The 25,280-nt window shown below is 37.0% G+C and overlaps 1 protein-coding gene across 1 annotated transcript in view; it reads right to left on the reverse strand.

Moving 5' to 3' along the window:
- COL9A1 (collagen type IX alpha 1 chain) overlaps window positions 1-25,280 on the reverse strand; it is a 92,460-nt gene that overhangs the window by 25,226 nt on the left and 41,954 nt on the right. The window contains exons 20-32 of the mRNA XM_054698154.1: window positions 20,329-20,382; window positions 17,707-17,760; window positions 14,828-14,881; window positions 13,808-13,861; window positions 13,615-13,668; window positions 13,434-13,487; window positions 12,986-13,039; window positions 11,936-11,980; window positions 10,853-10,906; window positions 10,692-10,745; window positions 1,438-1,491; window positions 789-860; window positions 252-287 (exon numbers count right to left, since the gene is read on the reverse strand). Coding sequence (XP_054554129.1) covers window positions 252-287; window positions 789-860; window positions 1,438-1,491; window positions 10,692-10,745; window positions 10,853-10,906; window positions 11,936-11,980; window positions 12,986-13,039; window positions 13,434-13,487; window positions 13,615-13,668; window positions 13,808-13,861; window positions 14,828-14,881; window positions 17,707-17,760; window positions 20,329-20,382 — 693 coding nt within the window. The remainder of the gene's footprint in view (window positions 1-251; window positions 288-788; window positions 861-1,437; window positions 1,492-10,691; window positions 10,746-10,852; window positions 10,907-11,935; window positions 11,981-12,985; window positions 13,040-13,433; window positions 13,488-13,614; window positions 13,669-13,807; window positions 13,862-14,827; window positions 14,882-17,706; window positions 17,761-20,328; window positions 20,383-25,280) is intronic.

A 25,280-nucleotide genomic window follows, 5' to 3' on the forward strand; every position in this document is an offset into this window, starting at 1 on the left:
GAGAGAGACAGGGTTGTTCTTTTCAAAGGAAGGACAGTGTGGCATCTGCAGGCAAGAGCACGATTCAGCAACTACCTATGAAAGCAGTAGATAAGTCTACAGACTTGCTAAACTCTAGATTTCACTCACTTTGAAGCATACTGAGAAAAACTGCTATCTTTCATTCTCATAAATCTGCCAATCCCTTATTGGTCAAGCACATCAATGCCCATTAAACAGTGCATTTCAAATATTCAAGTGATAGCACCTACCTGTTCACCCTTTGGACCAGGTTCACCAACTACACCCTGTAAAGAATAAAATAAAAACATTTTTTAACTTTTTTTGGATTTTTATGTAATTTCAAATGATCCTTAATTGGGTTTAAGGATAAGCACAATTATAAATAATGTAATAGAAAAGAACTACCCCCTCTCCTCACCAACTAGCAAGAGTTAGGTAAGATATAGAGAAACTGACAGTTGTCCACAAATTGCTGGGCAACTTGGGGAGTTCTTTAATCATATCTATGTAAAATCTGACTAGTGAATTGAGAACTAAAAATGAAGTGTACTATGACTCAAATTTTTATTTTCTCAGCTTGTTTTAGCTTTTGATAATTTATTATGTCAATAAGGTTTTGCTTCTTAATCTCAAGTTTTGCTTACTTTAAAATTTTTTTCTTGATAGTTTTTTAGGATAACTGTGAAAATATTCTCCACTGGACCAAAAAAGCAAGCTTGGTTTCTCAACACAGTAGAAGTCATCCTTCCAAATTAAGGAGATTTCCAGAGGACTGGCTCTCTTACCCGGTCACCTTTCATTCCAGGGAGTCCAGGAGGTCCAGGCAAGCCAGGGAGTCCAGGGCTACCAACAGAACCCTGAAAAGCAGATACAAACCCCCAGAGTCATGGTCACTGCAATTCTGGAAGCATGCAACCCAGACACAACATTGGCTACATTCATTCCGGTCTAAAATAAATCTGTTGTGGTTGGTTCATTCTGCTCCTCAAATTCACCTCTTTCCCAAACTCTCAGGAGAAGAGGGGCCTGTCCCCCTCCTCCACCCCACCTCTGAAGTCCTTGATTCCTAGGCCTGCACTCCTTCCCAACAGGGGGCTCTTTCAGTGGTGCCCCTGCAATGGCAATGTTTCTCTTGCTAGGTAAACAAGTGCTGCTCAAGTAGTATAAGGCCCCATTCATGCACAGATCTCTTCAATTCCAAGAACAACCAGAGGTGAAATGTAGCACTCCAAGCTTTAAAATATAATGCTACATGCCAGACTGATTAAAATACCCTTTGAGGGTATCCTCGATATAATTGAATTTCCACATTTATATTTGCACACATTCATAAAACAATAGAAATAAAAAATGATCAAATATTCCTTTGTAAATTGTTTGTCTCTCCTTATTTTTAAAATTGCATTGTGTTTTGTGTGAAGCAAATAAACTTACCAGTTTACCCGGTAAACCCGGGGGTCCAATGGGTCCTATTTCTCCTCTACTGCCCTGGAAAAACACAGACAACTGGATAAATTACCAACATTCAAAAGCTAAATTACCATGTCATAAAAAAAAATTCGACCTAGATTTTTGTTTACATATGCCATCAAAATATTCTCCCCATCTTCAAATGAAAGCAGAGACCTTTACACAAAATGCCTACAGCCTCTTCAGTGTTCATCCTTCAATGGCTGTTCTAATGCCATTCACAGTGATTACAGTCCATTAGAAAGAAATGGTATGGGATTCATTTATATGAAATGATAATTAGTCATTTTCAGAATCAAAATGACAGTCTAACATATATGGTTATTTGTGTACATGTTTTAACACTATTTTTAGACTCTATGTTCCTGAGGCACATGTATATAATTTTCAAATTCCTCACAATGCCTAAAATATGGAGTCAACTTTTTTTATCTATATTACACTTTAAAGCAATATCTGGCAAATGATCTTGAACTTTGGAAGAGTGAAGGAAAAAAGAGAGGACATAGATGTTTGCCTTAAATTACTGCTATGCCTTCAAAAGGATATAGAGTGTAAAAATGTATAGTTACTGAAATAAATTCTTTGTTCTACTCATTCTTACCCTAAACATGTCTTAAAAATACAGTTCATAATGAAGATATACCAAATGTAACCCTCTAATTTTAATTTGTCAGCCAATTTCAACTTTTTATTTGAAAGTCTGAGCCCTTTGAAAAAACAGAACACATGAATTCTTCAACTTCTTTCCCCAAAGAATTTCATACAGTTTTATGCTACTGGTATGTTTTATTTCTAATGCTTGTTAAACTAAGCCAAATATTGAGGCTACTGAATAAATAATCACATTTCCTGAACAGTACATATGATAATAAAAGGAGCCCGTTGAGTTAGCTTTCTTTAAAATGACTTCATATTAATGTTTATTACTTATAAATTCTCTGATAAGATTATTCTGTTCTGACTCACATGACAATCATCTATATGTTGAATAAGGTGTCAAGACCCATAATCTGAATTGTCAGTTTCTCTAAAGATATAGAAATGTTTCTCAAATTACAAGTCTCTGGCTATGAGCTATAATTTTATGGCAGTCATTTCATATGATTTACAAGTGATTTTAAAATATGCCTTTAAGCATTTTCTGAAATTTTTAGATAAGCAATCTGTTTGGTGTGTGAATTGAGGATGCAAGATGTGTCTCTAAGCCCATGAGCAGCTTAGAAATCAGAGGCAGTGCCTTAAGCACAGATACCAGAAGGATGTAAATCTAAATGAAAACCAGCTACTGTGATAGAAATACCAAGATTGGATTCCACCCCATTAGTATGACCCAGCACTTCTAAGTTCCAGACAGCTTTTTGTTAGTACATCTGCTCTTCTGGCATTTTCAAATAATTTTTGAATTGCCTCATGATTGTGATCTTAAGTGTCATTGGACTAACATCTGCATAACAATTAATACTTATAGGTGTGAAAATAATCATCTCAGTAGAGGAAAGCTCAGTTCTTCACACAACCTCAAGTATTCACTTCTAAATAAACAAATGCTTCTGTCATCTTATCCAAAATAAAACAGAAGATTATATAAACTTCCACTTGTTTTTTGGAGAGATTATTCATCTTTCCAGTCAAAAACAAAGACCTTCTCTTCTGCAACCTTATGTTCTCTGTCTTTCATGAGCTCTTATGATTCAATTTATCAATATTTTCCAACTGGCAGGACCCTGGTAATACATATGAGGAGACTTAAGACCTGAGTATTAACTGCCTGCTCTGTTGAACTTGAGTGCCAATGAGAGTCCCACAAGTAAGACTAGAGAAGGATTAGTGAACTTATGATGGGCATTTACTTTTGTTATTGCAAAACTAGAAAGCATGTGTTTTCTCGTTTTTATTTCACTTCCATTCTATAAATCCTTTGCCATCTTCCTTTGGTATTTCTACAGAAATTACCTCATTGTAGATAAAAGTAATGTTTATGTTCGTAACAGTGACCTAACAGCTACACACAAAGTGTAAGAGATTTTCTTTCTTTTTTATTGAGGTAATATTGGTTAACAACACTGTATGATTTAGAGGTACAGGATCACACCCTTCAGAGGTATGTGACCACACCACACCTACTAGCAAGGCACCGGGAGTCCATCACCACAGTCTATTGTACCCCTTCCCACTTTGCTCTGCACCCCACACCCACCAGCTTCAGTTCTATGATCAGATTTCTATGTTTTGTTATAGGTTTCATTTATCAATAGGACAAGATTTTCTGATGGTCATTCTTGTGATTTCTATGTATTATAAAAACATGCATACTCTGGAATTTCACCTTCAGCAAAAATGAGCATGAGTAATGAAGATATAAATAGTAATCTCTAAAAGCACAGACTAAACTAAACATATTCTGCAGGGAGTAATTAACCATGACCTGGTAATAACAAGTGTGTAAAATTAATAATAAATCTTACATTTCAACAGCTGTGATGATAGCCATATTCTCAGATGTGCAAGGGAGGCTGGTAGGGAAATGGCTATTCTGCCCAGTGGCTAATATTGACAAACACCACAGCAACAAGAGTTATGATTTTTAACAGGAGAATTGAAAAACAAGAAAAAAGGCAAAATACTACCACTAAAAATATGAGGACCATAAAATAAGGTTATTTTTCTCTTGGAGGCTCTGTGCTATCACATATATCTCTAACATCTTTGTAACCAGATAATCCCCAGGAAAGGGGAGGTTCCGGGTTCCCTGCCCTATCCTAAGAAAGGGTAGAGCTTGGCCAGGAGGAGAAGCTAGAGAAGACAAGGAGAAGGAAAGAAGGGGATCAAGAAGACCTGAAGGAGTCACATGGAGCAGAGAGATAGGTAAAGAAGCTGAGCTAGCTTCTTGGCCTTTGACTTATACCAGAGACTTGGGGGACATGGAAGGAGACACTTAAAAGAGAGATGTGGGTGAGAGACCAATGGGGAGGTTGGCAATGGCAGCCTTTATCTTGACATGGATTTTGATTTTGCTCTTTTCCTTCCAAGCTTGCCTGGCCCTTCTGCTCCTTTCCTATGGGGCCCCACCAGAAGGTACTTTAGACTTGCGGCAAGCTTTTGGGCCTCAGCAGTTCTGCTTTTGGCCAACCCTGTTTGGCTGGGCATTAACCCAGGAAGGGATGGGTAATTTGGGTTGATTAATTGGAAACTAACTATATTCTTTCTCTTCTATCTATTGCACACTAATTGTATTAAAGTTTCTTTCCATTGAAGGCCTTACACACAAGAGTATGTTTTGTCTTGACATGGCTGATGGTAGAACCCATTTAGAGCAGGAAGATGTGGGTGTCCTAGGGTACCCCTCACTCTGCCCTTTAACAACTTCAGACACCAATCAAGATTTTAAGAAGCCAACTAAAGCCTTAAAATACAAGATGCAGACCCTCCATCAGTTATTCTCAACTCTGGGTATGCATCAGGACATCCAGAAGTTTTTTAGAAATATATTTCACCACTATCTTCCACCTCTCCATCTCCCCATCCCTCTCCTTATCTCACCCTTCTCTCTCAGATTCTGATTTTGTAGGTCTGGGCTAAGACCAAGGTTGTTGTATCTGTTTCTTTATTTGTTTTACTTAGAGGTTTTACTAAATGCTTATGATGAGAGTTCCATAAAAACTAAATTTAAAATTTGCTAAATGTGTCCTGTACCATTAGAATTAGCAAGTTTACTTCAAATTGACTTGTGCTGTCAAGAGTAGAAATGATGTCAGAGATGCTCATCCTCATTGCCAAGTGCAAAGCCTGGCTCTGCTATGTATCAGCTGATCACGTTCAGCATATATCTTAACTGCTTTGCCTCAGTTTCCTCATTTATAAAGTGGGGATAAAAACAGAACTTATTTCATAGGGAATTACAAGTTACATAAATCACTTAGCAGAGCCTGGCTTATCGTGAGCACAACATAGGTGTTAAGTATTATTTGTATCCAAGGACAAAATAAATCAGTCACAATTATACTTTTTAATAAAGCTAATTAAGTGTTCTTTTCCTTTCAAATCTTCCAACTCTCTTTAAAAGCCTAAGTTATGTTTGGGAAAAATAAGTCTCTAGTCCTCATTTCTCAAGTTCTGTCAACTCCATTGATCACCAAGAAGGCATCTTCTTTATAAATAAATACTAGGAGCCACTCTATAAAACTCACTTCAATAATACAAATACAATTTAGATGAGATGTCTCTCTTTTAAAGTAGAACTATTAGACTTTTTTAATAAAGTCATGGAACATATTTATTATACTTGTGTTGGCATAATTATTTTACCTCCCAAATGGATTTTACTCTACTCATTGTACTCTAGATTTGAATGGTTGCTGTAGTTGCCTAATTGCCCAAAATGTTCTCTAGCTGAAGAAAAAAACATTATCTTTAGTACCTTGCCAATTTGAGAAGGGAAAAATTTTAAATCACTATGTTTAATATCTATTATATACTAAGTGTCTCTCACTGGCAAGAAGGATACTAATTAACCCAGAAAATCAATTATGTTTTCTATAGTTTGTTGCTTTTACATTTTCATATTAGTACTGGAAGACCATATTAGTCCTAGAACAATGGTAACTTTTAGGTTTGCCACAGATTTATTAAATCTATTCAATTTTGTAGCATCACAATTTATATTTCTCTCTAGTAGACTTAAATATGCCTCACACAGAGAAGCAAATCAGAATCATCTAAAGGAAACTAGCACAGCAGCTTCACAAATGATTGATAGGGTTACATTCCAGGGCCTGGGTGGGGCAACTCAGATTATACAGCAACACACCATAGGGGGTCTTTGTGCTGGAGGCTGTTGACCACAGGCTCCGACAGGAAGTTCAAGACAGTGTGAGACCTCTGTACTCCAGGAGTATATAATATTCAGAAAACTGGGATAGATCAGCATGGCATTCATACCAGTCAGAATCATGAGAGAAGAGCAAATACAACCCACTTAACAAAGATGCTGGAAAGTTCTGAGAAGCCAAGAAAAGACAATTAATCAGGAGTCCCAGCATGGTAGTATCAAATAAGAAGCCGTGTCACTTGTCTGCTTTAAAAAAAAAAAAAAAAAGGCACCAAACCCAGTTATAAACAAACTGGAACAAGATAGAGAGAGCCAGAAGCAATGTCCAAGCGGAGGATGTATATACTTTGATAAGCAATTACTTGAGATATCGAAAACACCAATATTTTGTTTCTGTGGTATTGAGGAAGATAGGTTTCCACCAGCAGTAACCCCAACCGATGCCGGATTAACAGAGTTTAGCAGAGTCTGGAGCAGTCAAATGCCAGAGCCTCATGAAGAAGCTATAAAATAGCCTGAAGAAGCACCCCTTAGGTATCTCGTTCAAGTCCCCCCTTGCCCTGTGGGAGCTGTTTTTTCCAGTCTAATGAATCTAACTTCTTTCACACTAGCCTGGATCTTGTCATACCTTAGTGATGGCCCTGGCAATTCACTCCATTCTTCTGAAGCCGAGTTTCCAAGAATTTGTTCAGGCAGGTTTGTCAATTTTACCTAGTTTCATTCGGATTTCAGTACTGGCAAAAGCTGATGAAACCATGGTGGAGGAAGGGAGATATTACTAATTTCACTGGTGTGCTCCGTTTGCCCTGGTCCATTAGCAGGAGATAATAGAAATAAGTTTTCATGCCTTCCACTCAGCTTCTCGGTTTGAAATTTGCAGGAAAAACCAGTCAAACTTGTGAGAAATAGTTGAAAATGTGTGAATTTATCTCTGAAACTGGATCTCATGATGTAAAATGAAAGAACAAATGTATCTTTCAGTGAGTAGATTTGGTGTTAAAACTCTGCTCCAACGCTATAATATTTATAACTTCTCATGATACTTTTCTGAAAATTTTAGAGTAGGTGAGAAGTCAGTTATTACCAATATAAGCAGCATATCAAGATGTATTATACCAGCAATTCAAATTATTTCAAGAGATACTTATTAGGCCTTACCTAGTGGCAAACCCTAAGAAAGAAATGTGGGGACACAAGGTGGATCAGATGTCCCTGCCTTCCTATAGTTTCACAGTTTGGACAAAAGGTGCCAAAGGTTAAGGAATTCAGATTAAGGAGAGATCAAATCTACTAAGGACAGTGCATATCAGAAATGGTTTTGTTGTAGATTAACTTTTCAATTATATATAAGAGGACACAAGGGATGTTAAGAAGTGGAGAAACCCATCTAAATGCAGGGTATAACAAAAGAAAATAGGCAGGCCAAAAAGTGGAGAGATATTTGGGAATTAGCAGAAAATCCAGCTTGATTACAACACAGATTCCAAACAAGGCAGAAATGGGAACTAAGGAAATAAACAGACAGTTCAAGATTTTGGACATTCTAGTGGAGATTCATTAAAGATGTTTAATGATGAAGAAAAGTGGGAAGACCAATAGGGTGGTATGTGCAGACTGGGGGCACTACCATGTCCCAGAAAAGCTTGCCATTTTTGTTTGTCACAATGCTTGCCATTTTTGTTTGTCACAATGACTGTGAAGACAGTCTAGGGTGGAGTTCATAGATACTAGAGACCCTGCAACATGCAAGAGCCTGGAGAACAAAAATCTTCCCTGGCAAAATACCAACAATAGGGCCTCCCCTGGTGGCGCAGCGGTTGAGCACTGGGCTGCGAAGCTGCCTGCAGCCTCTGCAGTGCCCGTTCCATCCCCAGCCGCAGGCGAGGGTCCCACATAGCGTGCAGACCTCTCTTGCCATGCCCGCTGCTCCCCTCAGCAGTGTATTTCATCAGTCTGCCTGTTCTGCTCCCCGCTCTGGCTTTGGTGGATTATCTCACTCTCTGCACTTCTGACTGTGCCCAGTGCTTCTACAAATAAATAAATCTTTAAAAAAGAAAAAAACAAAATATCAACAATATTTTGGTCTCCTGTTGGGGGATACCAAGGAAAGAGAGTCTGGGGCTGGAAAGGAAAATCAGGAGATGACTGCAATAGTCCTGAAGCAGTAGGTAGTGATCAGAGCCTGGGTGGTGGATGTGGGTGTACAAAAGAGTCAAATAGGCCTCCCTAGTGGCCTAGGGGTTATGTCTCAGCACTATCATCACCATGACCTGAGTTCAATCCCCAGCAGGGAGCTAACCCACAGAGCACAGCAGACCTCTCTTGTCTTACCCGCTGTTCCCCTCAGCAGTGTATTTCAGTCAGTTTGCCTGTGCTGCTCCCCACTCTGTCTCTGGTGAATCCTCTCACCTCCTGCACTTATGGACTACATCCCACTTCTTCTATGCCAAATAAATATATTTTAAAAAGAAAGAAAAAATTCAAATACAAGAGACTTGGAAAAGTTGTGGTAGAATCAACAGGTCAGAATGTAGATGGGTAAAGTGATAGAAGGAGACCAGGTGTTGACCCTCAGTGACAGGAACAATGAGAGGACTCTGGAGTCTTATAAAAATTCAAAAATCAAAATCTGAATCGGGCTCAAAAACCTGCATAAGTATAACTTCCTCTGATCTGCCTATAGTCACATGAGAAAAATTAAATACAACCCATCCACTCCAACACACACACACACAGAGAGAGAGAGAGAGAGGGAGAGGGGGAGAGAGAGAGAGAGTCTTCTGCTGTTGTTCTGCGCCTAGTCCATTCCTTTAGACATCTTTATGACTTACTGCTGATGGGCCAAGTCCTCTCTACCTGTGTTAAGCTTTGTGTTCAGTGCATAGTCCGGCATTCAACTCCTTCCACTGAACTCAGTTTGCTGCTCTATAAAGTGAATACTGGATGAAAGTCAACATTCTCAAAGTCCAGTGCTCCTCTCCCACACTGTTCAATCTTTTTGGACTAGTCACATTAGCCAGACCACAGTTTTAAAAATGTGATCTAGCTACATCCTCACGGCTTTGACAGTCAATTTAAGGCAAGTACTTTACTAAGAAATTTGCAGGCCTCTAGCAAGAAAGAAGAAACGCTGAAGAGCCGGCAGGAAAGGGTGTAATGAGCTGCAGGAGCTAGCTTCTTTGTTTGCAGAGAAACTTCAGGACACCACCTGGGAGAGGTCAGTTGACAAACATCTATAAGAAGTAGAAAAACTCCACTCTCACGTCACAAGATACATGGAATATTTCACTTTCCTCAAGCATAAAAATTCCCATTCGACATACTCAAGAAATGTTTTAGAAGACTTAACTGTGATATTTGAAAATGTTTCTGTGTTCTCACTAGGAATTCTTTTACTCGGCAGATTTTGAAAATAAGAACTTAAACTCAAGGCAAGAGGAAGTATTTTTAAGTTAAATTTAAGTGCATAATGTTCAATTTCCCAGTTTCTCTCTGAGGGTTAAACTATCTACTGAGAAAATAGGCATTGCTATGTTTACAGACTCACACTGAAAGATATCTGGCAGCCTCTCAAAGGTGAAACAGTTATCTTATCACCCAGCAATTCTACTCTTACATACATACTCCAGAGAAATTAAATTATATGTCCACATAAAAGTTTGTAGAAGAATGGTCATAGCAGACTTATTTATATAGCCAAAACATGAAAAAAACAACAAATAAATGTCCATCAACTAATCAATGTATGAAAATAATGTGATATATTCATATAATTGAATATTATTCAACAATAAAAAGAAATAAAGTACTAATATATGGTACAATATATGTGAACCATGAAACAATATTCTAGGTGAGAAAAGACAATCATAAAATAAAGTTCCACATATTATATGATTCCACTGATACGAAATTTCAAGAATAGGCTAATCTACAGAAACAGAGATGGATTGTGATTGCCTAGGGCAGAGGGGGCTCGGGGACATGTTGAATGACTGCAGTGTTTACAGCTTTCTTTTTTGGAGTGATGAAAATGTTCTGTGAATACACTAAAGATTAATGAATTGTGCAATTTAAGTGGGAGAATTATATAGTATATGAGTTCTATCACGTCAAAGTTTATTTTGCTGTAGTATAACACATCCTTCAACATAGAATTACAGCAGAAAAGATTGTCAGACTTTCAAAAATATTTTTGCTTCCACTTTCTGATAAGAAAAACATATTGAATATCTCAATAGCATTCTCCATTTCACTGTCATTCTGGAAAAGCATATGCTCAAATATCAGAAGGTGCCTGTGGATGAATGAATGACTGGAGGGAAACCCAGAGAAGTCCTCAAAAGACACTTTGGAAAAGTTGCAGACACAAAAAAGGAATACTCACAGGAAGCCCCCGGGGTCCTCGGGGTCCCACCTCTCCTGGAGGTCCCTGCTGTCCCTGTTATGAACAAGGCAGGTAAAGAAGAAGCTAAGACTCCTTATCAATAATGATTTGTTTAGTGAACATACAACAGGTAGCTATGGACAGGTAAAATGGCACCTTACCGGCTTGCCTGAATTCCCTAGTTGGCCAGGCTTCCCTGGAGCACCCGTGTTACCCTATAGGTAAAAAGACAACATTCAAAGTAATCCAGACCATAAGAAGCCACAATCGTCAACCCCTCTTGTCTACAATGGGTGTCTCTATATTTAAATGGCATTAATTTCCCAATTTCACATGAGAATTGGGGAAGATATAGAATCTCATTCTAAGTGGATACATTAAGTCCTTTAGATTTAAGACACTACTTTTTAGTCACAGAAGTCTAGTAAAGGTGTCAAAAAATGCAGACAAAAACAAAAGGATTTTGTTTTTCTTCAAGATGTTAATGATATGTCTTTCCTTTACCATTTTCACCTTCAATACACCTCTTTGAACCCTTTCGCCAAATACTGACACTGTTAAAATTATGAGGAATCATGCCAGTGTGAGGAAATAAGAGGACTCACTGCTGAGAAAAAAACCTGGCAGTCAGCTCCAGGGAAGGCACCTGCTAAGAAGCCAGGGCCCCCATCAGTCTCTCACAGGCCACTTTACTAGGGAACATGTCTGCTCAACACACTGTAGCCGTATGATTGCAGGGTTGCAGTCATATAACCTAAATGGGACCAATTTCTCATTTTATTTAATTTATTTAAATTAAACTATATATTCATTTCCCTATTTTTTTTCATTCACCTACTGTTTTTAATTGATAAGAAATAAGGACTGGTTACTCAGCATGTGAACAAAAAGGCTTTTTTTTTTTCAGTGTAAGCTGAGTCACTTTAATATTCACTGACATAATTTGTATGTAATAAAAATAATAACATCTTCCTTATTTTAAGTGGTAAAGAACAATAAAACTTTCTCTGTTTTACACTAGGAAAGGATGACATTTCAAAAAGGAGGTGAAATCAGCAATATTTTCTCAAAGTATTCTTCCAGCAGCTAGGAAATAGACTAGCATTTGAAGGCTTAAACCCTTTTATATTGCTCCTAAGGGTCAAATATAAAACAAAAGCAATTTAAAACATTTAAAATTATAATAAAAATATATTATTAAAAGAATAAAAGAAGAAAGAAAAATATTAATTGTAAAGTTTTACCTTTTCACCAGTAATACCCTTTGCACCAGGAATCCCGGGAACACCCTGAAAGAATGCACATGGAAGTGGAGTTGATTCACCCTATCTGAGAATCCACAAGATGCCAAGTGGATTTACACATTGCTGAGAGGCTGAGGGAACCATGACAACCTCAAGGCTTTAGTGTAAGGAAGAATCTTCCAAAGCCCCCAATTCTGGACTATCAGTTATAGAACTACACACAGTTTAGTTGGTATTACTTTACTTTATCTAGCTTCTTAATTCTGAAAACTCTTAAAGAAAATACTACCTCTAAACTAATTATTTTTCAAGCATGAAATTCCAAACTATAATCCAATAACATTTGAAATAACAGGAGTTCTTATCAACATGATTTCATATGCAGAATAACAAAATGAAGACCTAAAAAAAATTGCTAAGCTTTAAATAGAAAAACAGAATGGCAGGAGAATGTTGAGTATAAGATTTGGTACTACTGGAAGTCCTTATAGACTCTGATGATTTTTGAATTGTCAGATAAAATAAATCAGAGGTCAGTCCTCAATATTACCACATATCCCTGTTTAACTTATTACCATTTGCCACCAAAGAGCCAACAATACATGTGATATAATCCACATAAACTTCCAGCTACATTAATGCAGGGAAATACCAAGGTGAATAATTCAAAATGGTACATAATAAAACATGATATTTTATATTTGACATTGTACCCTGAGCATACTCTCAACCATCTGATGGCTTGACCTACCAACAAGAGTTCTACAAGAAGTTAAAAGTAGTGGGAAGTATATGATCCTGAACCACAGGATCTCTTGGTAAAAAGAGATAAGGAAGACTGTGAGAACTAAAGAGAAAAGAAGGAAGCAAAATATAAAATTAAACCTTTATTAGATAAATAGATAAATAGCTAATGATTAAGAAAAAAAGTATAAAAATATAAGTGTAAAAATTAAGCATCATATCTTCTCCAGAACTTATCAAACTACTCAATATGTATCCCTCCAAAATGTATATCAACTAATAAACATTTAACGATCAAATACTTACAGGCATACCCTGCAATCCTGCATCACCGGGAGGTCCAGGTTTCCCTAATTCACCCTGAAAAAAATTTTTTAGTGCATCATTGAAACTGTGTGAACTACTATAGTTCTTTAAGAAAAGGAAGGATACAAACTTTTTTAGTAAGAGGATTAGCAATACAGCTGACCTTACATGCTGTTTGATATGAAGCAGTTCAGTGTGGGGGTAGAGTAAGAATTAGGATATAAATTTAATCAAAATACACAATTTCCTTCAGCCTACTTTCAACAACAGGAAAATTTTACTGAGTTCCTGAAACCAGGCAAACATATTACTCTAATAAGTAGTTTAAATTAATACTTGATTAAAAAATTAAAAGGAGGAAGACAGCTAAAACCGGCTAAATAAGACTTCAATGATATAGTAATGAAAATGCTGCATGTGGTTGGCCCAGACTAAATCACCCAGATACCTTCATTCCGGGCATTCCAGGTATCCCATCACGGCCATCCACGCCTGGCAAGCCCTAAAGACATACAAAGAAACACACTGTCCTTTAGGAACTGTTACATTCTTCTTCCCTTCATCATTTCTTGTTTTATTTTAATAGTCAATTTGAAAAATGTACTTGAAGATTATAGCACACCACATACTGTGTCTCCTTTAGATCCAGGGAGGCCAGGAATTCCTGGAGAACCTTGAGCCCCCTGCAGAGCAGAGGGGCAACAGATGGACAAGACAAGCTCAGTTATCACAGTACTTGGACACCTCAAAGAAATAAGTATGATCAGCAGAAGACACTAACAATCAGGACATTTATAGCAATTAAGAGTATTTTGAACTCACTCTTTCTCCCTTGGGACCTGCTTCTCCTGGAGGTCCCCGCTGTCCTTGATCACCCTGTAAGAAGATACAATTTCGTTAATATAAGCAAAAGTTACTCATTAATAAATTTTTGAAATTATAAAACATCATTCACTTTACCAAACTATTGTTTTTTCATCCCAGTGACTTTGCTCTTCTACCAAGGATGTCTAGTTCAGGAAATCTTTGTATAAACACTATATTGTCTTAAAAACTGGTGGCGCAAGGGTGAAGCTGTCCTCAGCCACTGCAGCACAAGCTCTATCCCGGGTCAGGGAGCTGCCCACATGGCACAGCAGACCTTTCCTGACTCACCCACTGCTCCCCTCAGCAGTGTACTTTGGTCAGTCTGCCTGTTCTGTTTCCCATTCTATCTCTGGTGAATCCTTCCCCCCTCCCCTACATCTGGCTTGTACCACAGTTCTTGTATGCATAAATAAATAAATCTTTAAAATAAACTGATGCTATCAAAGGTATAATTAAAGACTTGTCTTTTTATTTCACTTATAATAAAATGATGTGTGTCCATAATGCAAGTATAGCTAACTATTTATTGATATTTTTATTTACTTTTGAAGAAGATTTGAGGCAGTTTTATGATAATGATAATGATACACATATGGCAGTCAAAATATGGAATGAAATCAGAAATCATAAAAAGGCTACTCAAAAACTAGAAATGAGATAAATAGTGTGACTGGAACCAAAGCAAAAGTAAAACACAGCAAACATAAATCTACAATTTGACTTTACCTATGAGAAAAACAAAAACTATATCAAGTCAGAAGAACAGTTCTCTGTGTTAAAAAAAAGAGATCTTAATTAAAATTTCTTAAAATAAATATTACAACAATTGCCCATTTTTCCATTTTTATTATTTACATAAAAGATGCTTGTGCATGCGCACACACACACACACACACACATATGTGTATATATAGCAAAAAGATATCACTGCTAAAAAAGTCTATCATTGGGTCTTATGAAAGGAAAACCACTCACAGGTGCACCAGGAATGCCTCGAGGCCCAGGGTCTCCATCTAAGCCCCGAGAACCCTACAAAAAAAAAAGCAAGACAATAAATTAAATTTGAGATCAGTCATGTATGTTACAGGCCACATCAGTCTTTTTAAGGAATTTTGGCAGTCAGTTAAACAGGAGGTTTTGTGTTTGCTATATATACTCTTCATTAATGAATCCTGGGAAGTATTTAATCAAACATCTCAGATTGAAAACACTAATTTACATCTTCTTATCCCAACAAAAGTACTTGTACCCAAACTCTGATACTACTCTGGACATTTTAACACTGCTTTGATTCTGAACTGCTGACATGAACTGAAAATACCATACTGTCAGGGAATTTGGAAAACCCACAGGAAGAGGTTTGGGCCACTCTCTAGAGTTTTCAGAATGACCAGAATTCATTAATGCTGAACACCAAGGAGACACCCCAAAAACAGTGCCATGGACTCTGATGCTGCCATAGCTGTGGAGGGGATTCTGGTGTTCAAGAATTCCAACAAGATCTAGACTCAGAAGTCCATGATGTGGTTCAGAAAAATGAATTGTAATAAGAATTTGAGAATCTTCTAGTCCACCTGGATAGATGCTAGGTCTGATTTGTATTAGTCTATTTTTTTTTTAACAGAGTCACCCTATCAAGTGATGATGACCTTAAAACTATGGGGCCTTTGAATCTAATTATCTTGAGATTATCTCTGACTTGGCTTGGTAATATTGATATTACATATACCACCACTTCCTCATTTTCATTATAAGAATAAAAATATGACTGTTACAACATAAATATGGCATTTTCTTGTGCTCAAAATTCAACCTACTTTTTTGTCTTTTTCTCATCTATTAAGTGAATGAGAAAGCAGCAGAGCAATTAACATGAACAGGCTGTCTCTTAATGAACAGGGTTGAGACAGGAAGATGATAAAATAAATGGAAAACCAGTCCAAAGAATATTGGCTAAATGTAAGACCATGAAAATCACATGGGCAGCATCTGTAGTAAGAATTAAAAAAAAAAAGAAAATCTTTCATAGAAGGTACAGACATAGGTAAAATCAAGGAAAGAGCACAGTTGAAGCAAAGGTACCACAGAGCCCTGGAATTCTTTGATCCCTAAAAACTAGAACATAGCAGAAGGCATTCTACCTGCATGAGGGAGGAAGAGGTCTGGAAGACCTGAAAAAGACCTTGAATTCATCATTCATCTTGCCTTATGAAAGTGAAGCTGGCCTTTGCATTATAGAAATGGCTTTGATGCACTCACTCTCTCTCTCTCTTATTGCTGTTCAGCATGAGCTCAGACCCAAACTGCTGTTACTAGGTAACCACTCCATGGGTCTGAGTTCATGAGAAGAGTGGTTTTTCCCCTATTGAAAGCAATTTGACAGAAATCAGGGGAAATGAGAAATTTTGAAATATACCGAATGGAAAAATACCTCAAATAAAGAACATATCAAGAACAGTAATTGGTTTCAAAGTGAGGGGGTCACATATTTTGGGAGATTATTTAAATCCAGAGACAGCAAAGGCCTAGATATGAGAATTTCAAAATAAGTGGGATTTATTGCTTAATAACAGAAGAAATACACACAGACTGCTACTTAAGGTAACATGAATATAGAAATAAAGACTCCAACACATTTTTTAAAGTACAGTATTATTAGAAAAGAAATACTTTTGAGGAAATGGAAGAATGAAGGCAGTATAAAAATACCTAGAAGAGATAAAGAACCTTAAAAAAAAATAAAATGAAGAAATCATTTACAAGAGAATTCCCTTAATTCACAAATTTGTACATCTTTTTAAAAAATTATTTACCCTCATTTTTTGAACACTTACACAAGTTGCTAATGAAAGTTACTAATAAAAGGGTCTGTGCTGCTTTGTGTAATGACACAAAGAGAAATTAGCCACAGAAGTTGTAAAGAAAATAAGGCAAGGATTAGAAGTGGGGGTTTGGCAAAGATGCTCTTACTCATTTTCTGGAGTTTACAAATTCACTGTCCTAGTATACCCTCTGAGAAATGTTAACAATTTCCCAAAAATGGATAGAGAAGCTAGATACCTAGGCAAAGGGGTGGGGAGAAGGGGGAGACATTTCTGAGCATATTACAAATGATCAGGTTTCCATTGCTTTTGTCTGGGCTATTCAGTCCCTGTCCTTCAATCCTCCACCAGCAGCGAAAACTCACCCTTCTAGGCCCAGCATCCATCCTTCCAAAGCTACCTTCTTCATGAGCTCTACATCTTCACTCCCACATACCACATGCCCTAACATTTATGCCTCCCTTGTTTGCATTATAGTTAGCTATCTACTTGCTAAAGACCTCAGTCCTCTGTGAATCTCCCCAGCTTCTCAATGAGTACCTTGTTCGGGAAATGCTGGAAGACTCTAGTCTCTGAAACCAGGCTAAGGACAGAGAGGTGAACTCTGTTCACAGGAGTGTGATCCATGTTAAAGGCAGAGCCAGCGGCCAATGTGATAATTGAATCACAATGGCCTGCAGGATGAGGGCATCCTGCCTCCTCTGCCTCTCCTTTTCCAACCTCTCCTGTCTTTGACTTGCACACTCAGGTACTATGTCAGTGTTATCAATGAAAACTACCTACAAGGATAGAGATAAAACATAACCTGCTTACTCCTATTTATTTATAGTAATTAAAAATACACATATGTATCATGTAGATCACTCATTTCTATCATCAATGTTTGTAACAGAAACATGAAAACTTAACCTCTACAAAGCACCAAGTGAAAAATATAAAGTGATATTGCTGAAAATAAAATGTCTTTAAGTGGCCAAAAGTTAAATATTTATACATTTTGATACTGTATCATCATCATCATTATCATCTTACTTTTTCCCCTTTGGCTCCAACTACACCAGTGATTCCTCTCAATCCTTGAGCTCCCTGGAAATGTAAAAAAGAAAAATGAATTATTTTACTCGATGTGCACATTCTTTCATCTCACCACAAAAGCTCACCTACAAGGATGTCATCATGACCAAAAGTAAGAGCAGGAAATAGTGGCATTATATAAACAAACTTTTCTAGTTTCAAAAGACAAATCCAAGGAGAGTTTTTCTGACAATAAAACCTTTTTGAAAAATAATGAAGACTTATACAATTCTGAATCTTTAAAAAATATTGATGACAAAAATATAAATATCATTAGCAAAAGAAAATTGTGATAATGTATTTGACTTGTCTTTTGACATATATACAAAATACAAATCACCAATCCCACCTCCTTCATTTGTAACTTAGTTACATATAACATAATTGCTATTTTAAGCCTTGGAATAATTTTTCCCACCAATGCAGACCATCAAAGGCATTTAGGTCCCCAGGTTAGTCTAAACAAAATTTTATGACACATACATCAAGCTAGTCTTGAGCAAATGCTTGTGTTCATTGTACACCATATGACCATTTCTACAATTAAAGGCATTCTGAATTCCAATTTGGGGCAGTAGGAACCCATCTTATCCCATCTCAGGCACAGGAGAGGGTAATCCTAAAAATAAGGGTGTGGGGTATGATTTCTAGGGTCTTTCATCATGGACACGTCACCATTCTTGACACTAGCCCACAGCCACAGGGCTGCAGAAATCAATCTGCTAAGAGGGAGCCTGGGTGAATGCTCCATCAGGAAAGTAGGGCAGCTACTTCTGCACATCTTGCCAACTGTCCACATTGACTCAAGATAGAGTCGTTCTAGGCCAGTCATTTCCTTTGTGTTCTCACTTGGAGAAAATGGGGCAATTTAAAAGCCAAATTCTGCATTCAGATCAGTCACAAATTCTGTGTGACATGAAACACAAATGCACAGGATGATCCAGTATGTAGATCCACCTAGGATACGAGATATGTTTATCATATTAAAGCTGCTCTTCTGAAGGCATTTCTACAAAAAAGAATTCCAAAAATATTTGGATCAGTAGCAGTGACACGAGAACCCCAGGTATTACTCCTCAAAGTAACTACTTTGAAGGGGAAAAAAAAAAGCATACTTTTTTTGTTATTATAATATTGCAATGAAATGCTTTATAAAGAATCATAATAACATGGGTGAACAAAGTAAAAGTTTTGGGGAGAATTTTGTTTCACTTCATGGATTCCTAGCTATTTAAGAGCCCAATATAGAGGACAGACTAAAAAGTACAGGCATGTCATGATTTATACTGGATGCCTAGTAGAAGTTTATAATATAGATAAGGAACTCTTCTATTTTAGAATAAATACAGACTCTCATCACTCTGAGATAAACCTACAAAAAGCTGAAATAATTTAATTTTATAGACAGATAAAAGAAGAATGATGAAGATAGACTGAAAAGTCAAAGAATCTAATCTTCACATTAACAATTAGTGAACACTATCAGCTTATCAATAAAATCATATTGAACCACATGACTGGTGGTGGGGGAAGAGTCAACCTTCTATTGACTGATCTAGATTGAGCATTTGGCCTAGCCATCCTGTAGGAATCATTAAAAAGCTCATAAAATTACTAGCCAAAAATGTATACAATATAGATCTATGTTTGATCAAGAAAAAGTTATTAAAATTTTGGAAGACAGGTTAAAGGAAAGCTTAAAAGCAAGAACTTTGTAATCAGGGAGACCTGATATGAATTCCTAAATAAGCATACTTCGGTTCAACACTAATCTCTAGGTAAACACTAATCTGCACAGCTCCCTGCAATGTATAAAAGGTGAGGCTTGTGGGGAAGAGAAGAGCAAGGGAAGAAACAGTAGCCCTGAATATGTCTTTCACGATACTTTAGTTTCTGAGAGTAGAACTGAAGCTTATCGTCTATACATCCATACCTCACTTAGCTGCAAATGTGCAATATATATTCTGAAATTATTTCCATAATTGTCATTACTCATTGTGACAAGAAAAAAAGGACAATTTCACTTTCATACAGTACAAAAGTAATGCAAATCCTGATTTAACAAGCAATTTAGACTGATATCAATGTCCCAAATCACCTCACTGTGCATATTATTGCAGCAATATATCAAAGCCTAAGAAACCAACTTTTTATTAAAAGACAAGATTATGAGCAATTAAGAATGTTCTAATTGTACTGAATACATAGTTATAAACTACATTAATCCAGTGAATGATTTACCTGCTGCATATTCAATGTATAAAAGTTTCTCATTATAACACATGATAGTGGAATAGAACATAAATATTTGCTTTCAGATTACCTGATCCTGAGATCTAGTAATAAATGTAGGTGATTATGGGTAGATATTTTCTGTTTAAAAAAAAATGCTTGAATGTACAATGTTTCCTTTCCTGTTTTGAAAAAATGGTAATCTCCAAATGGTAGCTTAGAAAAACAGAGAATGGCATGTGAGTATAATGTTGTTAATTCAAATACAGAATAGAAAATACTCCAAAATTCATGAAAAAAAGAATACTTGCATATCCTAGTTAAATAGTTTTTTTAAAAATACTTTACTGGAGGGCCTTGAGCTCCAACTTCTCCCAGTTCGCCCTGGTCACCTTCTTCACCCTAAAAAGCAACAAATAAAAGCACACCAAATATTATTTTAGCAAATCAACAAAGAAGTACACTCAGACTAACTCAGTGGAGTCTAAATTCATTGGCATCCTCTAAATTATTCTACTACAATTTCTTAAATTATTTTAGATATCCTTTTCTAAGTTTTCCCAAAATGTAAAAGGGGACAGAGGACAGAGAGAGGGAGAGAAAGAGAAACATGGGTGCATTCACCTTTCAAAGATATGTGTATGTGTGTTGTGGAGAGTGTATATTAGGAAGATGTGAACATACTATGCGAAGTTTTCCATAAACTACAATATTTTAACCATTTTTTCATTTTAACTTTTCTTATTATAATTTTTAGACCATATATAATTTTTAAATGTAATAAAATCATTATTCTTTCATGGCTCACATCTTTGCTGTCACTCATAGAAAAACCTTCTCCACTCCTCAAGTACATAAATACTCATCCATATTTTTCTTCTGATAATTTTATAGTTTCATTTCTCCCATAGAAATCTTTAGTTATCAGTAACTTATTTTTATGTAAAATAGAATGTAGAAATGTTTTTTTGTCCTGGGAATTGGTCAGTTGATCTAATATCATTTATTGAATTATGGATTCTCTCCACACAGTTTGAAAAACTCATCTTCAACATATACTAAATTGTAATACTAGTTTCTAGACTTTTTATTTTGCTCTATTGACCTGTTAAAATATTGCCAGTGCACATATTTTAATTGCTGAAAATTTCTTTTTTTAAAGATTTATTTATTTATGCATACAAGAACTGGGGTATAGGCCAGAGGTGTGGGGGGGGGCAGTATGTGAGAGGACTCACCAGAGACAGAGTGGGGAACAGAACAGACTGAAACACACTACAGAGGGGGGAGCAGCTGGTGAGACAGGAGAGGTCTGCTGCACCAAGTGGGTAACTCCCTGACTGATGGGGGATCGAACTCGTGCTGCAGAGGCTGCGGACAGTTTCACAGTGCTGTGTTTGCACAGTGCTCCCTTGCACCACCAGGGAGGCCCTTATTTGCTGAAAATTTCATATATACTTTTATTTTTTTAATTTCCCCAAATATTTATTCTTCGAGATGAACTTCAAAATTGTTGGGAAGATCTTCACAAAAATATTACTACTTGCTTTACATTAAGGCTATATTAAATTAATGATTTTATATGGAGAGAATTAGACTCTTCACGATATTGTGACTTCCCACCCTGGAACTTAGTGTTTCTCCCTGTATAGCCAAATGTATTTCTTTCCATCAATGATAATGTTTTGTTCTTTTCTTTATAGTAGTCTTAAATATTTCTTAAGTTTGTTCTAAAATATTTTGACTATATGTTTGCTAGAGTGGAATCTTCTTGCAGTATGTTTTCTAATTACTGATTTGACTGTTTTTAATATTAACTTTATAACCTCTGATATACTTTAAAATGTTACAATATTCCAAAAAGAAATTCAAATAAATCAAAAAGAGAAAGACGAATGCCAGATGGTATTACTTATATGTGGAATACAGAGAAACAAAACAAAAGGTCAACCAAAGCTAACAATAGCCCCGGGAATCTGGCAGAAGGGAGGCTAGCAGAGGAGAGGCGGAGCGTATTGACGTCAGCTAATCAACATACCTACCTGTGGGTAGGTAAGTTCTCCCATAAAAGCGATTAATAGGTAGAAAAAGTGGCAGGTCCTTGTGAGAACCAGGACACGTAAGATAAACTGGTCATGCCGGGGAAACTGCCTGAAGGGGAAAGTTGCAATCACAGAGGAGGAGAAGAGAGGAAAGCAGCAGAAGCCTGCTACTCTCTCCCCTACCCTCCCACCCCCCACAAAGCCAGCACACTCGGACCAACAGAAAGGAGAAAAGAACAAGAACAAACTAGACATCAAGCAGGACAGTGAGCGGAAAGCAACTACTGCAGGCACCACGCCCCGCGGCCAGGAACTGTGGAGAACCACCACGGTGGTGAGCGCGTGGCACCGGGTCATCAAGAACTTGGCGCCATTAGAGGAAGACAGGGACTCCGCGGACAGACCTGCCGACAGCCAAAGGCCGCCGGTAAGCTGGCGCGGAAAGTATACGTGGATCCCACCTGCCCGGGTTCCCGAGCCCCGGACCTAGGACTGTGGGGAGATGCAGGGAAGCTGTCACTGAGGTGAATGGCCCGAAGTGGGTAATCAAAAACTAGGTGCCCGGGCTCAGGATCAGAGTGCAAAAGGTGCCATATCTGCGGGCACTGAACTGGGCTACTTCCGCGTTCTGGGTCTGAGAGCTTTGGAACTGAGAACCAGGGCCCGAAATTTGGGTGGTGGGATCCCCACCAAGGTGGGGCACAGGGAAGGCACAGCACCAGTGCCGTTGAGGTGCTCCGAACCACACCAACCCCCTCCCACTCCCGCCCACACACCCCTTTTTGTTCCCCTAGACCTACAGGGGAAAAGCACAGTTCTGGAAGGATACGAGGAAAGGTCTCTGGCGCCACCTAGTGATCAGAACAAAATCACCAACTAGTTCATAGTTGGAAGACAGGGACTACAAGACTCCCTTCTGGAACTGAGTAAATACAGAGGGAGGGACCCCTAAGGGACAGTGCCCAGCAACACAGCCACAGCAGCAATACCCTGGGGGAGTTTTGGCCTAACAGTACTGGACTCAGTCTGGTAAACAGTTTCTGACACCCTTGAAGGAGCAATCCAAAGAGATGGCCGCCAACACCAGTGGCATAGAACTAATTAGAAAGCAATCAGCAGGGAGAAGGGAAAACATAAATAGCAAAGTAAGCCCTCAGGGGAAGGACACACCACAAAAAGAAATTCAGCCACCAGAACTCAACAATGACATGGAAGAACTTCTCTGCCTGCCAGATAGAGAATTTAAAATCGCCATGATTAAAAATCTGAAAGAAAGCAAAAAGAAAAATAATGATATGAGAAAAATAGTCAGTGATAAGAAGAATGAAATTGAGTCCCCAAAGAAGGAAATAAAAGAAATGCAGGAGCTCAAAAGATCAATGAAGGCACTTAAGAATTTTTGGAAAAGCAACAAAAGAAGAGAGGAACAGGGAATGGCAAGAAGAAAGTTGGGAGGAAGCACAATAGACTATGAGGATGGACTGAGAGCTTTGCTGGTGGGTATGGTATAGAAACAACACATGAAGGAAGAGATCCTATACCTCTAAAATGCAAACAACAATGTAAACCCAATGTTACCTAAATAAAAATTTAAAAATTCTCACAAATAAAAGAAAGAAATCCATTTGCTGTCTCATACAGAATAATTATTTTATGACCGCTGGGGGTAAAAACATTTTTTCTTTCCAAGATGGGTTTTAAAAAAATTTTATAGTTCTGATGATAATAGGGATTTTATGCTGTGGAGTTAATTATAAGGAGTGGTCACTATTTTAAATATTGTTATAAAATGTTAGAAAAAGCTTCACTTCTGTTGTTCCTTTCTTACATGTTTCAATTCACTCATGTTCTTGCTCCACATACTAAATGTTATATACACACACACATACACAAAGAAATATAGAAAATGAAACATTGCCATGTAATATAGAATATTTGGGCATATAATGCAAAGAACTAGATTATGCCTAAATCATTTTTACTTGATTATTGAATAAAACATGAGAGTCTTATGTAATAGTTTTAGTTTCATCATTATATTCAGATTATATTCTGTAAGAACATATGATTGGCAATCCCAGAGGGATTGTCAGTGAATTTACTAGTTCATAGAGTATATAATCAATACCTGTGTATAACTAAATGCTACTTGTGCTTTCCTAACTAACTACAAAAACAATAATGATTGAGATATCCACTGTAAGTTTTCTTTAGCAGGATTTGGGATATTTTTTCAAAGATTCTTTAAAAATTTTGGAGTAGTATATTTATTTTAAATGTTTCACTAGCATGTATATAGCATGAAATAATCAATAACTCAAAAATTAAATGACAAATTTAGGAATAGCAATTTACTATCATTTTACTGAAAGACGTTTGATTATTCATTCCTATATTCAGGAACAAAATCATGCTCAGTGAAATAAGCCAAAAAGAAAAAGAAAAATACCGGATGGTCTCACTCATAGCAGGAATCTAGAAAACTTAAATAAGGGACCAGGAAAATGAATAACTATAAGAAAGTGAAAATCAAAATCAACAAAAACTATGAACCAGAGACACTTTCTGGGGGGTGGGGGGGCGGGAGGGGTGGGATTGGGGTCAGAATGGGGGGATTGCAAATGTATGAGGAATATAAAAATAAAATTTATTAATTAAAAAAAATAAAATAAAATAAAACAAAATTTTAAATTTTCATTAGCTAATTTGTAGAGTAAATTCAAAGCAGAATTGTGAATCTGAAGCAAACTTCAGACACTAGCCTAAATTCTCCACCATTCTTTCAGTTTATAGTTGAGTGCATCTATTAGCCTTACAAGATTCATTCCTCAATGAGCTATTAACAGCTTATCTTCTTATGTCAGTTTTCAAAAACATCACTGAAAGTTTTAATTGGCATAAACATGTGCAGTAAACTAAAGGAATTTTAACAACTTCCAATGAAAATTTTAGCCAATTCTCTGACATACCACAAAAATATGCAAATTCCTCACTAAAGACCAAACCAAATTTGAGAGACCAGATAACTAGATTGTGCAAGTATGATGGGAAACATAGAGAGATATTCTGACAGTTCTGTCCCTAAATTTCATAGAATGGAAAATGGAAGTTCCTCAAAGGAAAAAAGGTAAATGGAAGAAGGAAGTCCTTCTTCCATGTATTCCTATACATGGCATCAAAAATAACATGTCAACTATCTTTGCTTTACTACATGTATTAATTCATGAATACTACATGAATTACTTCATGAATTCCTTT

Source organism: Talpa occidentalis, unplaced genomic scaffold, assembly GCF_014898055.3.
Source record: "Talpa occidentalis isolate TD23 unplaced genomic scaffold, MPIMG_talOcc4v2.1 talOcc4.2, whole genome shotgun sequence".
In the NCBI taxonomy this organism is placed as follows: domain Eukaryota; kingdom Metazoa; phylum Chordata; class Mammalia; order Eulipotyphla; family Talpidae; genus Talpa; species Talpa occidentalis.